The following is an 18,712-nucleotide window of genomic DNA, read 5'->3' as shown; positions in this document are numbered from 1 at the left end:
TGAGCTCTGCTCTCCTCGCTTGTGATTCCTGGCCTTGCAGCCTCCCACAGAATCTCCCAGGCACATGCGGCTTTTTTCATGAATTACCTTTGGTATAAATTACTTAACATAAATATACTCTAAAATTGGGTGCCTTTGCCTCAGTTTTCTGTATATACTGGGGACTAACGCTGAATCCCCCCGCCCCCCCCACAGAGGCGCCCTTGAGATTTGTGCGCCTTCATTTTGCATGCAGCGACCACGAGCGCAGCTGGCAGGAAACCGCCTCGGGAGCCCGGCCAGCAACCCTCCTCCCGGCTTCCCCACACGCCGCCCGCCGGCCCCCAACGGGACACCCTGCCTACGCCTCCCGGAGCCTCTCGGCGGCCTGGCCTCCCCGCCCCCTGCGTGTCACAGGCGCTCTTTGCATAGGCGGCGCTCCCCGCCGGCAGCCCCCTTTATAGGCTCTCCCCTCGCGCCAGCCGAGGCCAGAGCAGGAGCGCGAGGCGAGGCAGGCAGCGCGCCGCAGCCCCACCTCCTTCGCCGCCACCGCCTCCTCTTCTTTCTCCTCCTCCTCCTGCTGTTCCTGCAGCAGCGCCGCCGCCGCCAGCGTCTCCCTCAGACGCTCTGAGGCAGCTGCCCAGGCAGGAGCGGCGCGGCGTCCCTTACCTTGGAAGAGCGAAGACAGCCTCTCCTGGCTCGGGAGCAGGCGGCTGAAGAACCCGACCGCAGAGGGAGAAAGGCGCCGGCGGAACCTGGGGCGAGGAAGGACCGGCCTCGTATCCATGCCGTGAGCTGCCCCGGTCTCGGAAGGCTGGACGGGAGCGTCCCCGAGGAAACGCCGGCTGTAAGTTTCTCTCCAGCCTCTTCCTGCGACCTGTTGCGTCGCGTAAGGGTTGCTGGTGCCCGGAGCGGCGCGCGCCGGGTCAATCAATGGATTGGGGGGGGGGGCGGGGAGATGGACGGACGGACGACGTTCCACTTTCTTCTGCCTTGCTCGAGCGGGCAGCCCTTGCATGCTGCCCGCCCGAGCCTGGGCAGGCTTACTCGGAAGCAAGCCCCTCCGAATTCAGACGGAGGCGCCTAGCATTTGCAGCTTTCAGCCCTGCGACCCACGTTCGCGAAGGGTTGCAACGTGCGCTTTTTGAGCATGCACAGAGCGCACCGCCGAGTGAGCACCCAGATGCAGCAGCATCCACGAGTATGGGATGGAGGGATAGTGAAGGGAGGGCGGTGTCGGAAGGTAGAACTTGAAAGTAGGATCGAGGCCCCCGCCCCCTGCAGCTCTGTATGTGTGTGATGCGCCTGGGGTTTTGTTCCGAGGGGACAATTGTTTATACAGCGCAGAGAAAGGGAGCCGGGTTGCAGACAGGGCACGTTTCTGCCTTTCCGTCCCACAGGAAGAGGGAAGGTCAGAGGGTGTGCTGCTTGCTTCCTTCCTCTCTCTTCCGAGAGATGGCTCTGGCTTTTCTCTCTCCCTCCCCACCCCCCCAAGCTTCACTTCAAAGCGGAGGGAAGTGTGAGGCAGCCGTTGACAGAGCTTTTGTATTTCGTAGAGACGCACATGGCGCGCTGCTCTCCAGGCAGCTGCTGAATGGGCACGTTAGGCGAGGAAGTCGGCTCTACATGTTTAGCATTTCAGGCGTCATAATCAAGAAGTGTTTTGATCGGCGGAACCGCGAAGTAACAACGTGATCCATTGAAACATGAAACCTCCCCCCTTCTCTCTCTCTCTCTCCAAATCACTGGGAAATTTGAAGTATCTTATTTCAATAATAAGAGGTGGAGGCGTGTCTGTTCTATATAATTTTATGAAGCTGGGATTCTATCCACTATGCTCAAGTTTTCTGAAATAAAGAAAACTTAAAAATAAAGGATATTGGAAAATCCTAGTTAATCACTTTTTCACTTGTGGTCACTATGGAGAGGTCTTTTAAAAAGTAAATATATATATATATATTTACCTATTCATTTTGAATATTTAAAACCCGATGCAAAATATTATCCAAACAATAACTTCCTGTGCTGGTTCAAGAAAGCCGGCTCATCTGTTTCTGCATTACTGTGTTTATTGCTACCCTGATAAGATGATAGAATAGTGACAGGTATTTGTATGAACCGTTGAACTATGGCTATGCATTTCTGTTTACCAGAAAAAGATTAATATTTTGCGCTGACCAGGAGGTCTTTGTGAACCAAAATCAGTTTATTTAACAATATAATTGAATATTTTCCTAACCATAGATTAGTACATGTGATAAAGATTGATGAACTGTATCAGTATTTGCTTATTATTATTATTATTTATTTATATACTGCCCTACGCCCGCAGTTCTCAAGGCAGTTCACAGTAACTTGAGTCCACCCCTCATGCAGCTCCTGTGAAGTTTGAGAGAGGGCTGCACACAGGAAGCAAAAGAAGATTTTAGCCTTAGGGTATCTTCTTTTTCATTGGGTAAGGTATTATTGCTGCATATGAAAAACAGAAAGTTAGTAAGGGGATACCCTTATTGGATCAGCTGCTTAGAGCAAGGTGTGTGCAGATCTTTAGTTTTTCCAGATTTCATCCTAACACCAAAGAACTCTGAGACTTTCAGCTAGACTGTGCTTACCAGTGTGTGTTTCTTAAAAGTTACTCATGAATAAACACTCAGCTGAATTATTGAATAGTCACTGGAGATAGCATTTTAGTAACATGTTTGTTTTGTCTCTACCTGTCTCTACTCTTAATCTGCTCATTTGCTCATTGATTTGGCCAAGACTCCCAGTTGTCACAGTTTCTCTTTGGAGACTATGTGGAGCCTCCCTGTTCAGTGGCAATATATCTGTGAATAACAGGGGTGTGAGTGTGTGGGTGGGTTTGTGGAACAATGAATAGGCAATAGCCATTGGCACCATGACTTGCATGTGAGATTTCAGAATCATCTGAATGCTATGTAGTTTGTAGGCTGGTGCTGGAAACAGATCAGACTAGATTGGTCTGGTCCAGCAAAGTATTTATTGCATTCTAGAAAGCTTTAAGAATGAGGACCATGAGCCATCAGTCAGTTGTGTAGTTGCTTTGATATGCTTCCTATTGAATTCCTATTAATGCAGCAGTGTTTCAGTATGAGATGCACTATGTGCAGATTACATGCTGTTAATTTTATGGGGGGGGGGGGAATTACCTGAAGGGTGTTGCCTCATCTTTTTTGTTCAGTGTCTTTGCCAAGCTATCTTAGCTAAAATATTTGTGGCTTGCGTAATCTGCAGCAACAAAGGAGCAAAGTGTTTCAACGGATAGCTTTAAATGCAAAATGACTTATTCTAGTGGACTGTAGGTCACCCCCATATGTCCAGATAAGCAGAAGTTCATAGAAATAGATGTGTTGAGATGGAGCCATATGAGAGATAACCAGTTAGCCATAAGGTCATACTTTTCGTAACATGGTTCTGTTGCATTCTTAGAACCCTCTGTAATGAAATTGTATTAAAAAGCATTGGAATATTTATTTAGGCATTATTTCAAAAATAACAGTGATACTCTTGTATCAGTGTATTTTGAGTTATTGTTAGAAGCGTATAAGGAAGTGAGCATAAGGAAGTTGTGTGCTTTTTTAAAAATCCAGGTTTACTTGTTCTGCTCAGAATTCTTCTGAAATTGCAGTTTTATTATTTTTCGGATTCACAAAAGCTTGACACAGCACCCCTTTACAAGGGCATGGATTGCTGAAAAACCATACTGGCAGGTGACCTTCAGCAATCTGTATCGATGTGCTCTTTCCTGCTTTTGTTCCGTTTATGCAAATGCTGTCAGATTACAAATTGTTAATCTCTGCTCAGAGGAATTTTTAAACTTGAGACATTATCTTGTTTAGCTTCAGGCTTTTAACTTACATGTTAAGGACCTCCTCTTACGTGATGCTGTATAGCCACACCTTGGAGAGACTTGACTTACAAGTACTACATGGAACCAGACCTGCTGCAGCTTCAAGTATTCCTTTTTGTATATTTTAAGTTTGAGCTGGTTTGCATGGCACAGTAAGCAAAACCTTGGCTTAGCAGGAGCACGTGAGTGTGCCGGCTCTCGCAGCTGCTTTGCTCTTTCCTTGTCCCCTTTGCTCCTGTGCTGGCACTGAATTAAGCCCAGGTTTCGCAAGGTGTGGTGAGCTCTCTCATCACTAGCCACAAGCCGTAGCCATGGTTTGCTTTTTTGCCAAGAGCAAAAGGGACAGAGGAGGAGCCAAGTGGCTACTCTCTGGGAACACTTGTGTACGCTCACTAAACCAAGGTTTGGCTTAGTGTGTCATGCGAACCAGGCCACTGCGTGTTAAGCCACAGACTTTCTGTCTTCCTGCCCAGGACTACTTTTAGGAAGGTTTGATCCCTTCATAAACTTTTATGTGAGTAGAGTAGTAGGCCTGTCTAGAGTTTGTTTCACAAGCGCAAAGGATCCTATCTGCAGAGGTCAAGTCAATATTATTTGTAGGATCAGATTTGATAACTTTCTTACTTACCTAATCTGAGCAGGTATCTCAGATTTCTTAGGCTTCTTTTTCTCATGCTTTCTGCTGGTGACATAAATCTGGATTCAGATCGTAATGATTTTCTGCAGTAGGCTGAAATGAGGAATGGATTCCTTCTATATGTATGATGCCAACTGAGTTCAGTGGCTAGGCCTTAGAGGTTTTGGGGGATTCCTCCGTCTGGCAGTAGTAAATTATAAACACTAAGGAAAAACTAGGCTAGTTGCACAGTGCGTATTAGGTTCCAGCTGCAAGTTTTCACTTGATGATTCTAACTCAGGGGGTGATAACATCATCTAACTTTCCGGTAGGTATACCGGGGACTCCTTGAGGCAATGAGGTAAATGGTAATCCAAGATTAGTTTTTGGGGCTTTTGAATGCCAGGTTAATGTATGATTGTTTGTCAGATAATTTGCTTAGCTGTAAGAGCTAATAACAATTTTATTCTCTGTGTCTAATTTGATATATATGGTGAGACAACACAATCTTAAACATTTTTACTCTGAAGTAGAATCAATGTGGTTTACTTCACGGTAACTGTGCTTAGGATTGCAGCCTGAGTCTGCATTTTCTTCTTAACTGCTCACACTGTACCATGTTAATGGAGAAATGTGAAACATTAGACTCAGCATGCAGATTATGCGACTGCTTTGCAAGATGTATCTCAGAAATTCACTTGCAGGGCTGTTCATTCCATACGAAGGCTGCAAATCCAGGTAATAAAAGGATTACTGCATATTTCACCATCAAGGTACGCCACATCTGTAATGCTGAGGTGTGCCGACTGTACATTGTGGTGACCCATTGATGGATTTCCCCTCAAACTGAGGCTTTATTTCCCAAATCAAAGATAACTTCGTTCTGAGTAAATATTATTATTAAGTTTGGACTGTAAAGCTTGAAAAGGTTCTAGTCTCATAGCAATTTTCACAAGTGCTTAGCAGGGAGCAGCACCTGTACTACAGAGGCTTCAGAAGCTAGCATGACAGCCAACACCTTCTCCATCAGGTGATATCAAATAAGGAAAACCTGCAGAGCAATCCAAACCCCTGATCTGCCATGTTGAAGGAGGTTTGGGTGCAGTGAAGGTGTACCCCCCACCAGCAGAGGAGCCCCCACTAGCAGAGAACACCCCCAATACACCTACCCAAGTGGTAGGCCGGTTGAGCTGGTGCTGGTGTCATCATGATGGGATGACTGTGGGCCCAGTCTGGACCTCTTGTCCTAGCCTGGCCTCCCATTTTGTGCCCTAGTTGGTGTGTCCATTAGGGCCGTGATGGTGCCGTTTCTCCACTGTTGCTGGCCAGAGGTTAGAGATGTCAACTAAATACTCAAATATGAGTTGGTTGGTGGACTGTCTCCTCCCCTGTAGCGGCTCTTTGCCTTTGCTCAAGGGCATTGTGCTTCTAATCAAGCATTGTGGACATACTGTATTATGAAACATACCTACTTTCCCTGAGCTTTATGTATGTCTAGGGTATGGTCACGTCCAGTGCTTTTTTTCAATAAAAATAGGTGCCGGTATTCACCAAAGTTGTTAAAGTAAGTGCCACACTCTTTAACAACAAGGAGAGGTGCCAGTACTGCGTACTCTTGAGTGCCCCCTGGGGAAAAAAGTCACTGTCCGCGTCCTTTCTGGTGTCCTTTCATATCTGACTCATCACCCAGCTGCAGATTAATGAATAGTTCAGCTTCTCTTTCTTCTGTTGACACTTTCTGCTTGGGTGACAGGCTTAGTCTTGTGGGAAAGTTTCATGGAGGCCATGCAAATTATAACTTTCTGCTCTCCAGACTTCCTTCACTCCTACCTCTGGACTGTGAAGACTTACTTAGGCTCTTATTCTGTGGGCTGTGGTTGTTTCTATGAAACTTGAATCAGAGCTGGTCTGACCTGCACAGCAAGTAGACCCAACCCCACTGGACTTTAAACTCAGTTATGTTATGAGTGAGAGAACTTTTTGCTGTGGTGTGTTAAATCTTCCTCTCCTACCTGTGTTCTCTTGGTGCCCAAAAGCCTCCTCTATCTCATGTGTCTTCCTAATGGGGCAAAATGTCTCGACTTGAACCTGGAACCATTAATAAAGACCTATCAGGCTGCAAGGCTCTATTTTGTTAGGGTGCTGGCTTATAGATCTCTCTTGCCATGGCCTTGTATCCCTTGTCACCAAATCTGAACTTACATGCGCAAGGGCATAACCCACTTGAGATTAATGCAATAGTTTTTGCTCTCAAAATTAAAGGATACTCCAGAACTCGGGCTCTATTTTGTTTTAGCATATTATTAAATCACAGTGCTTGCCATCTTAGAATATCTGCTACTCATAACAGAAAGTAAAATATGCTAGGCATGGTTTCGGTCTTTCCTTTTACATACCTTTTTGGTGTGTTTGGAATGGTTGTATGAGGATAGTATCTTAATGAGTTTCATTTGTGGATGTTGGTGCTCCAAGCAGTATTTTTACATTCCTGAATGTAGTGTGTCTTGTTGCTCATCCTGCTATGATTCAAAGCACAACAATGTTTTAAATATGTGTATCTGCATATTTGGTGAATCAGCTGCTCTGTACTGGGGAGGTGTGACAAAAATCAGAGCTGTCTCTTTCCCCTCTTTTCTGAGTTACAGTGCCAACATATATTGCCATGAAAGTAGGATATCTAGTTTGCCAAGATAAACCTGCTATCTTGAGCAACAATTTTCAGAATATGCCAGTCAAGAAATTTGTATCAGAAAAACACAAACAGGCTCAATAGTCTGTGTCTTCAGCTTCTTGCTCAGAATTCGGTTACGTTTTGTAAGATGTGGGCGGTGGAGGAAAAGAGAATATCATCATCATTGTTATCTCCTGAGACTTAACTGTATTTTTTTATGTTTAGGTGTGGAAGAAAATGTCAGTCAGCATGCATGAGAATCGCAAATCTAGAGCCAGCACTGGCTCCATAAACATATATCTGTTCCACAAATCTTCATATGCTGATAGCGTTCTCACTCATCTAAACCTTCTGCGCCAACAACGTCTTTTTACGGATGTGCTTCTCCATGCTGGGAGCAAGTCATTCCCTTGCCATAGAGCTGTCTTAGCTGCTTGCAGTCGATACTTTGAAGCCATGTTCAGTGGAGGACTCAAGGAGAGCCAAGCCAGTGAAGTCAACTTCCATAATTCCATCCACCCAGAGGTTCTAGAACTTCTCCTGGACTATGCATACTCCTCAAGGGTCATCATCAATGAAGAAAATGCTGAGTCTCTTCTGGAGGCTGGAGACATGTTGGAGTTTCAAGACATCAGAGATGCTTGTGCAGAATTCCTGGAGAAAAATCTCCATCCTACTAACTGCCTCGGCATGCTGCTTCTGTCTGATGCTCACCAGTGTACCAAACTCTATGAGCTCTCTTGGAGGATGTGCCTTAGCAACTTCCAGGCTATCAGCAAAAGCGAAGATTTTCTCCAGCTCCCAAAAGACATGGTTGTGCAGCTCCTGTCTAGTGAAGAATTGGAGACTGAAGATGAACGTCTGGTGTATGAGTCTGCCATGAATTGGATTAACTATGATCTGAACAAACGCTACTGTTATCTACCAGAACTTTTGCAGACTGTGAGACTGGCTCTTTTGCCAGCCATCTATCTGATGGAGAACGTGGCTACCGAGGAGCTTATCACCAAGCAAAGGAAGAGCAAAGAGATTGTTGAAGAAGCAATAAGGTGCAAGTTGAAGATTTTGCAGAACGACGGTGTCGTCACCAGTTTGTGTGCGAGGCCTCGAAAAACTGGCCATGCCCTATTTCTTTTAGGAGGACAAACCTTTATGTGTGACAAGTTGTACCTGGTTGACCAAAAAGCAAAGGAGATCATCCCCAAAGCTGACATCCCAAGCCCAAGGAAAGAATTCAGTGCATGCGCTATCGGCTGTAAAGTCTATATTACAGGTGGCCGGGGATCTGAAAACGGCGTCTCTAAAGATGTTTGGGTGTATGATACACTTCATGAAGAGTGGTCCAAGGCTGCTCCCATGCTAGTAGCTCGGTTTGGTCATGGTTCTGCTGAACTCAAACATTGTCTATATGTTGTTGGAGGGCACACAGCAGCCACTGGTTGCCTCCCAGCTTCTCCTTCAGTATCCTTAAAGCAAGTAGAACAGTATGATCCTGTGACCAACAAATGGACAATGGTTGCTCCACTTCGAGAAGGAGTAAGCAATGCAGCTGTAGTCAGTGCAAAGCTGAAGCTGTTTGCCTTTGGCGGTACCAGTGTCAGCCATGATAAGCTCCCCAAAGTTCAGTGTTACGACCTTTGCGAAAACAGATGGACAGTACCAGCCACCTGCCCCCAGCCATGGCGATACACAGCTGCAGCTGTTCTGGGCAACCAGATCTTTATTATGGGTGGAGATACTGAATTCTCCGCATGCTCGGCTTATAAATTCAACAGTGAAACTTACCAGTGGACTAAAGTGGGAGATGTTACAGCTAAGAGAATGAGCTGCCATGCAGTAGCGTCGGGAAACAAGCTGTATGTTGTTGGGGGATATTTTGGCATCCAGAGATGCAAGACGCTAGATTGCTATGACCCCACTCTCGATGTATGGAACAGCATAACCACAGTGCCCTACTCCCTAATTCCCACTGCATTTGTGAGCACATGGAAGCATCTCCCTTCTTAACTGCATGGGTGCCTATACAGGTAAGAAACCACACCTGCAAGTTACAAGTTGCTATATATCTTACCCATAAGCTCAAGAGATTCAAATGATTATAATGCTTTTTGTTAGTGGAATAAGGCTGGTGTGATTCAGCCAATGCCATATCATGTTGACAGAATCAGGAATAGAACCCCACTGTCTTAATTAAACCTCACTGGCTTGCAATATAAGATCAGTTTGCGCAAGGTGTTTTGTTCAGCACTGTGAGCAGTCCTAATTGTCCCCAGCTATGCATTTGTGTGGGCAATATAATGATGGACTAGTCAATCATAGATAACAACCATTAGTAATTCATGGCACAAGAATTGCTTTTGGATGTATTTATGATTATTTGCTTCACATGTTATCTTCCTTTGTGCAAGTATGTACTTGAGGGTAGTTGGAGACCGCTTGCACATAGATATAGAAATGAAAATATCAAAACTTTTCCCCCCTGATACTGGATAGCATTGTCTGAACTACATGAGATTTAGCTTATTCATGAAATTATCTACTAGACTCCTGTTACAACTCCTATTACTGCTTTACTAACTACACTATCTGGAAATAAGTTAAATTGACTAATTGCAGGGAAATATATTTGCAATCATGGAGCAAGCAGGATAGTTGTTGTACAGCCAGTGTGGTGTAGTGGTTAAGAGCGGTAGTCTCGTAATCTGGGGAACCGGGTTCACGTCTCCGCTCCTCCACATGCAGCTGCTGGGTGACCTTGGGCCAGTCACACTTCTCTGAAGTCTCTCAGCCCCACTCACCTCACAGAGTGTTTGTTGTGGGGGAGGAAGGGAAAGGAGAATGTTAGCCGCTTTGAGACTCCTTAAAGGGAGTGAAAGGCGGGATATCAAATCCAAACTCCTCTTCTTCTCTTCTTCTTAAAGTATAAATAAGCAACTTCATCTGTTTGCATGGACTACATTTTCGAAAATACATTTGGTATAGAACATCAAAGGGAAAAGCTGTGGGCTTAGGTAGTTGAACTTGGTGGAAACAGGACTATTTATAACATTTAAGTAGAAAGCTTCTGCTTGTGAAGGAAAAAAAGAGTTTAGTTCCTGTGCCCGATGGTGAATCACGCTGACCTTATGCTTAAAAGAAGACATGCCATTTGGTTCAAGTGATAATTTGGTCTGCAAACTCAGAGCGTTCCAAAGCCCATAAATTCTACTTTATAGTACAGTGCAGCGGCCCAAGTTCTCACCTGATGATGTGGGCAGGTGCATTGCTGGTGACTTCAACGGAATGGCATCTGCCTACAAGCAACTCTGAATTTCAGCTTGGTCATGCAGGTGCTTGTACTGTTCTCTTGCTGGTGCAAACATTTCCCCCCCTTTTTTTCTCCAATTTTGAAATGCCAGTGAAGCTTCCTCAAAACATAGCCTTTTCTTAACAGTTAGCCTCCTATCACTGTCTTTTGCTGTTCCAAAGTGGTAAAATATATTTTAAGGTAAATTTGCAATCCTAAGCACACTTGCTTGGAAATCAGTGCAGAGGGGCTTACTTCTAAGTTAACTAGTACTTCCAACACCCAAGTGTGGGTGTTTTTCCTTTTTCCCTGGGATGTGTGCAGCCCAATACAATTCATAGCTGTCTGTTGGCTTTAAAAAATCATTAAAAACAACAACAACAAAACCCAGACTTGGTTATTAACTAGCAGTGAGGCTACTCCAGTGTAAGTACCGTATTTTTCGCACCATAGGACGCACTTTTTCCCCTCCAAAAATGAAGGGGAAATGTGTGTGCGTCCTATGGTGCGAATGCAGGCTTTCGCTGAAGCCTGGAGAGTGAGAGGGGTCGGTGCGCACCGACCCCTCACGCTCTCCAGGCTTCGCGTTCCCGCTGCTTGCAGAGACTTGCCTGCATGCTGAAGCCTGCGCGCGCTGAGCTCAGCACGTCCAGGCTTCGCGGACCTCTCCGCAAGCAGCGGGAGCGTTCCCGCTGCTTGCAGAGACTTGCCTGCATGCTGAAGCCTGCGCGCGCTGAGCTCAGCACGTCCAGGCTTCGCGGACCTCTCCGCAAGCAGCGGGAGCGTTCCCGCTGCTTGCAGAGACTTGCCTGCATGCTGAAGCCTGCGCGCGCTGAGCTCAGCACGTCCAGGCTTCGCGGACCTCTCCACAAGCAGTGGGAGCGTTCCCGCTGCTTGCAGAGACTTGCCTGCATGCTGAAGCCTGCGCACGCTGAGCTCAGCACGTCCAGGCTTCGCGGACCTCTCCGCAAGCAGCGGGAGCGTTCCCGCTGCTTGCAGAGACTTGCCTGCATGCTGAAGCCTGCGCGCGCTGAGCTCAGCACGTCCAGGCTTCGCGGACCTCTCCGCAAGCAGCGGGAGCGTTCCCGCTGCTTGCAGAGACTTGCCTGCATGCTGAAGCCTGCGTGCGCTGAGCTCAGCACGTCCAGGCTTCGCGGACCTCTCCGCAAGCAGCGGGAGCGCTCCCGCTGCTTGCGGAGACTTGCCTGCATGCTGAAGCCTGCGCACGCTCAGCTCAGCACGTCCAGGCTTCGCGCACCTCTCAGCAAGCAGCGGGAGCGCTCCCACCACTTGCAGAGAGCTGCCTGTTTGGGGGCTGGGGTCGGCGGAAGCTCGAGCTTCCCCCAGCCCCGCGCCTGGGGGGGAAATAATTTTTTTCCCTTTATTTCCCCCCAAAAAAACTGGGTGCGCCCTATGGTCCGGTGCGCCCTATGGTGCGAAAAATACGGTAGTCTGAGAAATGCAGTTCATGCTACAAGATGCTTGCACTGTATTTTCTTCCAACAGTTGGAAGCTGCATAATAGGCCTGTAAAGCCAGCCAGGTTGTAAAGACTCTTTGATATTCTTTCCTTGTGAAAGTTACAATTGATGGGTAGATTAAAAGGAACTAGCTAAGTGGTTTTTGCAATAAAAGTTGGACAAACTATTGCCTCTGTAACATAGTAAATAGCAAACAAGGAGCGCCATTAGACATAGCAATAAAAACTATTGCAAATTGGGCCACCGAAGTGTAGAAACACCAGCCAATATGGTTGCAGGATCACAGCCTTAATTCCAAAGAACTCATAGTGGGGAACCTGCACGCTTGAGGTTCTCAACCATTGGCCTATAGATGCTCTCAGACCATTCACTGATATCACTTGTATTTGAGAATAACCTGCATTCCAAAGATGATAATTGTGACTGTCCCTTGACTAAAACAATTAAGCAAAATAACAATAGCAACAGCAGCAACAACAAAAATCACATCAACCTTCCTAGAGTGCAGTAGTGTTTCTTCAGATCACGCTATTTGTAGTCTATTGTTTTAGCGGCCATGGATGTGATTATCTTGCGAGTAACAAATCCTTCACTCCAAATTGTCCCCAGAGAGACAGTGATGCGGTCTTTCAAGATTTCCCCGAATTGTTCTAAAAATAACAACCGTAATAAAACAAATGGGTATCGTGTACATAATCAGAGGACTGCCCTTTCATGTTAGCAAGGGCACAGAGCAAATTTGCTTGCTGTGCTGCCCATCTCGGATATCTGCTCTCCCATACACTCTGTAGACACAAAGCCATTCCTTAGCTTCTGTAATGCATTAAGATAACTGTAGAATTCAGTCTCTAGGGCTGCATATACATCCAGCAAATAGATCTCTTCTCTTCTTCTTTTTTTTACTGTCTCCTGCTGCTTTCTCAGTGGGAGGGAGGGACAGAAAGGAAATTGCTTCTGATTGCGCTCTGTTTTCATGGTGTTGTGTGGCCCCAGCCTGACAGCAGTTAGGAAGATCTTAAGTGTGCTTTGTCTCTTCTCTCAGACTTGTAGGCTCTGGAGCAGGGGACCCTATCCCACCCCCCACAAAAATGTGAATACTGGTTTCAGTGGCTGGAGTGGAAGTTGAGGGGTGGGGAATGACACACCAGGCACAAGAATGCGTAGAAGACTCTGATCAGCAGGAAATATTTCAAAAATAATGAAGGGGCTGTATCTTTAATCTGCAAGAGGCGATGAGCTAGGGCTGCAGATTTATCCTGAATGCGCTCTTCTGTACTGCGGTTCTAGTACAGTGCTTTTAGTTTAAGGTTGACTTGAGCTTTCAGTAACACACATGTACATTCAAATCAGTCGCACCAAGTTAACTGGAGCAGTTCTGCAATTACCCCAGCGGAAATCCCATCAAACTTTGCCTCATACATTCTGGCAGAGCTATTAATTGCTACTTTAAAAACCAGCATGGTGCCTGGTTTGAAAACTGGCTCGGAGCATAATAATGAAGTGAGAAGGTGGAGTCTGGACGCCAAAAAAACCCGGCCGGGTCCAAAGCCAATATTTTGCGCTGCATAATCAACGCACGGGGGTTGGGGATGGGGAGAAGGCTTCAGTGCAGAGGCATTGAAGCATACTACATTGTCACATGACAAAGCACAGCAAAGCAGAGTTCTGACATAATGAATAGCAGAAACGTTTTAAATAAGGGGATTAATATGTCTGCCATTCATATGCTGAATCAATTCTATTCAGGATTCTCCATGGTTAACAGAGGGCATTGGTTAGAGATTTTCTTTCCAACAGGCTGGCTCCCCCCCCCCCTCTCCTTGGCTAGTTTGATTTGGCTCATGACCAAAATGACTGTCTTGCTACTTCTGCCAGCAACTTTACATTACATGAATTTTTATTCTGTCTCTGTCACATTATCTGTTCATGCAGCTCACAGGAGAGTTCCATACTGGATCAATCAATCAATCAAATTGAACCCCCCCCCCTCGTGTTACTTATACAGTGGTACCTTGGGTTACATACGCTTCAGGTTACAGACTCCGCTAACCCAGAAATAGTACCTTGGGCTAAGAACTTTGCTTCAGGATGAGAACAGAAATTGTGTGGTGGCGGCAGCAGGAGGCCCCATTAGCTAAAGTAGTGCCTCAGGTTAAGAACAGTTCAGGTTAAGAACGGACCTCTGGAATGAATTAAGTACTTAACCCAAGGTACCACTGTATTAGGCAGAAACCTTTGCTGTGAATGCTCTCAGAAGGAATGCTTAACAGTGCAATCCTATACATGTTTACTCTGATATAAGACTCATTAAGCTGAATGAGACTTACTCCCAGGTAAATTTGCATAGGTTTGCGGCCTAACTGGAGTCTATATAACTTTGATATTTGTAGTCTGTGAGCTATCGGCTGCTGCTTATTGGACAAGTTCTAAAAAAGGCAACAGCATTTTCTATAAACAAGGCCTGGGATTGAAAGTCTTATGGTATGTTGTTTCATCGAATCCCTCTAAACTTCCTTCCTTTTTATTTCTTTCTTTTAGCTTGTTCCATTATTTGGTGAAGAAATGTTGGAACTGTGGAGAAGCAGCTTTAATGAAGAAGAAAAAAACTGTTCCTTTTTATTTTGAGTTTGAAGAAAATATTCTGCACCTTCTAAATTCTTAAAAAGCTGGAAATGAAGGAATGGGAGGGAGAATATTTTGTCTTCAGTATATCAGCACATAGTTTAACTATGAATGAATGAACCTATGATCTGATCCCTGTGTTAGTAATTGTGGATTAATGTCAAGTTTAATCAGCCCTTCAAAGCGGGGGGAAGCTGAACTTTTCAGAGCTGCACAACACAGCACAAACCCTCAATTTTCATGGACTTTGCTGTTTGTGTGCAAAATTTGAAATGGTTGTCACCTCTCCTTTGTGACAGCTTGAAGTGTCAGCAGCAGCTGCTGAGGAAATGGGCCAGGTCTGGAGCAGCAAGATGTCTTTGTGAATGAAGATGCAGCTGTATCCCCTGCCACAGGGAAGGGCTTGTTCTCTTAGGCAGTGCCTGGAGCATCGGTTCAAATTGCTGAGCTGCATTGTTGTAGCTGCAGCGAGTGACCTTCTACTTGCTAAGGAGCAGCACACCTATTAAAAAAGAGAGAAAAAAAGGAGGTTTTTTGCAGCATTTTGTGGGCGAAGGGAAATAACTCAAATTTTCCCCACTCCCCACGCATTTGATTTCCTCTTGTATTTATTAATTACGACTGTCCTACTCTTAAATTGTTACTTGTTGTAGATATAGCTATTTATTGTTCAGTGCTTGCATGCGGAGGGAACGATGCCTACAGTTGTCTTTTAAGGGCTTATGTGAATCGTATGTTTTGCACATTCTGTGGTCTCGTGACTTGCTGTGCTGCACAAGAAGAAAAAGTGCTGAGTAATATTTGGGGAGAGGAGAAATGAGGTAAGGAAATTGAAGGATTACAAGGTAGCATCTTAAATTACACGTATACTGAAGGAGGAAGCCATGGAGGTCACTTTCTCAGGCCACTGTTTTGCGTGGCTTGCCAGTGGTATCCCTGTTACACTTGATTTGCCTAGCGTTACCTTTTCTTTTTTTGGAAGGAACTCATCTGGAAGTAGCCACTGTCACTTAACAGTTTTCTTCTTGTGCAGCCTCATCGCTACTGGAAAAGGGGTGTGTGTGGAAAGCCCCTGCAGAATTAATTTACACAGAGCCCTGTTCATGGCATTATCCAACATTTTATTTTTGTTTATTTATTTATTTAAAGTTAGCCGATGGGATGTCTACTATGGACCCACTTCATCCAACTGTGGGAAGTATTTTCGATTCAGAGATACACAGCAAAATAAGTGGGGAAGCGTTTTTTTCCTCTCCTTTATTTTTTAAAATTAACACCGTCTCTTTGTCCATCCACTTTTGAATTTGAATTGTACACACACACACACACACACACACACACACACACACACACCATCAGTGTCTTACAAGGTTTGGCATGATTGTTAGGATGACAAAGGAGAAAAGTTGCTCAAGCATTGGTTTAATAATAATAATAATAATAATAATAATTCCTTCATTAATTAGCAAGTTAAGCTTTCAAATGCATAGTATCTGGAAGCATCACATAGGATCCCGATCAAAGTCCCATCCCCTGGAATTTATTTTTTTAGTTTTTACTTTCAAGCCTGATCATTCCATTCCATTCTTGGTTTGTTTGTTTTTTCACACTTTGTGTCTTTGCCAGACTTTTAGTTGTGCTATCCATGAGAATCGGTGCAGCTCAACCAGCGTAAAGCTGCCAGTCCTCATCGTGATTGGTTGTCTTGTCTTAATGTTGTATAAGCAAAATTACTTTAAAATGCATGCATGCATGCCTAAAAGGAATTATGATGATGATGATGCCTGCCTACATAATGATGATGATGATGTAGCTCAACTCTTCACACTCTTCACCATATGGGAAACACAGTAATCTTACATTGCATTCCTTTGAGTGCTTACACAGAAGTAAACCCACACTGCATTGCGTGGGGCTTACTTCTTAGTAAGTATGTTTAGGATGGCATTATCAGTCTTAATACTCTTCTCATGCTGCCATAGGCTAATTCTGCAGACTCAATTATGTGCATTTCTTATGTATTCCTATTCGCTTTAATGAGAAATGGGTGTGTGTGCAATTTTGCAAATAGTGAGTAGTGGTTCTTAGCATGGCTAGCCAGAAAGGTTTTTAAGAAACACTGAACAGTATGCACCATAAAGTTTGATTTGCAGACCACTGTTTTGATTTGCATGTTTTTGACCAGCTTTGACATTTTCAGGTATTACAGCTGTATCAAGGGAGGCTGTTTGAGTGGATTCTAGAACAAAACTCTTTTCAAACTTTGATTCAAATGTACCGAGTGCCTGGGGTGGAGGAAAAATGAAAGTGTTCCTAAATGCCATCGATCATTTTTCAGTGTATTGGCTATTGAGGGCCAGTACCCTCAGGACAGCTGCACTGGGGTGCAGTAGGACAGGTGATAAGATTTGCTGCAGGTCACTCTCTGCTCTAGAAAGGGCTGTTGGCATTTACTGTTTGTTTGTTTAAGAATCACTGCTCAAGTTGGCTCTGAAAAGGATTCTTATGCACAGCAACAACATAAAATGCCAGTAAGTTTAGTAAGAAATTGTGAAAGATTGGAAACTCTCTTTCAGGTAAAGCATAGTGGATGACTTAAAAACCTGGGGAAAGCTATAGAACATTGCTTTTACAAACAAACAAAAAAATACCCAAACTTAAATTTGGTTTGTATAAAGTCTACCACCACAAACCCTTTATGCAAGGGTTGTCTCTCACTTTTGGTTTGGAAGTGCCTCTGTCCTCCCATAAAAGAAAAAGTAACCTGTAAAGCCTTGCCGAACTATAATCATGTTTTTGCATTCACTTAACACAGGCATGCATTACTCCCAAGGTGTTTTGAGTAAATGGCTCAAAACCCTTTGTTTAGGGAAGTGACAGAATCCTGTCTGCAGCAGCTCTCTCTATAACTGTTTAGCTTATGACACAAATCTGTTTTGTAATACCATCCAATTTCCTGAAGCGCCTGAAGTCTCCACAGTTGTATTTCAAAACAGTGGTTTGCTTTCAAGTCCTTGGGTTTAATTCCTGGGCCTAGGTTGAAGAAAACAAAAAACCAGGGTGGCCCCTAGCCCTGCAGGCAAATATTTTGGGTTCCCGCTCTTTGAATAGACGTGGGAATCCTGGCTTACTACTTGGCGATTCCAGTCCGAAAAACACCCTACACTTCTGAGAGAAATGCAATTCACACCAGAGTACACACAAAAACCTTGGCATAAGACGAGAAAAGTTCTTATTTTGTGGGCTGGTTGCTGTGGAAACGTGGAACAAAGGACAGCCTACCACTTCTGGTATAATTGTGTAGGCCCTTTTTTCTAGGCCTGACACCTGTCTGAATAAGAGTGATTAGAGCTGAATAGTGTCCCTTGTCTGACAATTGAAGATGCGGTTCACGTACAAAAAAACGGGGGTGGGGGAGGGGGGAGGAAAGCCGTACCAGTGAAGAAGTAAAATATCTATGTTGTCTCTCTTTGTTTGCTACTACATTCTGAGGTTTTGTAAAACTGCATTTTTTTTTCACAATGTGAAACTGAAGGTCAATAAATTATTAGAGATTTTCTCTTCAATGAACAAGTTCTCCTGAGGTTTTATTTCACTAGCAGAAATGTTTGGGTCCATTTAGACACTCACCTTAACAAAAAACAAGGCATCTCCAACAAGGAGCTTGCAGATTTCCTTTAAATGTCTGCTTCAGTTACACTTGGAATGCTCCCCTTTGTCCTGTCCTGTCACTCTTGCTATGAACTAGCTCTGAAAGTTCAACAGCTAAAATGACAGGAGCTTTAAGACAGCTCTGTGGACAGGAAATGCAAGAGTTTGTAAAAATCCCCCTGCCCCATAGCTCTTGAAGCATGGCTTAGTGACTGATATTACTTCAGAAGGAAATTATGCAAGTCAAATCCTGCAGTATTATTCCTGAGGGGGAGAAGGGAAAAAAAAGATAATGTGGGCTTCTATAAAATGCATGCCTTTTAGTTTTTAATGTGTCGTAAATAACGTTGAGTTTCCTATTTCCTTAGCACTCATCGAGTCCAAATCAGGGATGGGCCCCTTTCTGATCATTGGCTCTTCTGCAAATCCACTTTTTTTTACGTTGTTTTATGTATTCATGCAAGCACACAGGTAAAACTACAAAAAGAATTCTGATGCCATCATGGGATAATCTGTTCAGGAAATGGCAAAGTCAGCGT

General features: G+C 44.6%; 1 protein-coding gene across 1 annotated transcript; it reads left to right on the top strand.

Moving 5' to 3' along the window:
• The first annotated feature begins 460 nt into the window (after nt 1-460).
• Nucleotides 461-18,095, top strand: ENC1 (ectodermal-neural cortex 1). Its single transcript, XM_028749323.2, has 3 exons — nt 461-826; nt 7,360-9,161; nt 14,439-18,095. Exon 2 carries the CDS (start codon nt 7,372-7,374, stop codon nt 9,139-9,141), a length of 1,770 nt encoding a protein of 589 aa, XP_028605156.1. The 5' UTR covers nt 461-826; nt 7,360-7,371; the 3' UTR covers nt 9,142-9,161; nt 14,439-18,095.
• The last annotated feature ends 617 nt before the right edge of the window (nt 18,096-18,712 follow it).

Source organism: Podarcis muralis, chromosome 11 (genome assembly GCF_964188315.1).
Source record: "Podarcis muralis chromosome 11, rPodMur119.hap1.1, whole genome shotgun sequence".
Taxonomy (NCBI): domain Eukaryota; kingdom Metazoa; phylum Chordata; class Lepidosauria; order Squamata; family Lacertidae; genus Podarcis; species Podarcis muralis.
Note: the sequence above shows the minus strand (reverse complement) of the source record. Positions and strands in the feature narration are given on the sequence as shown.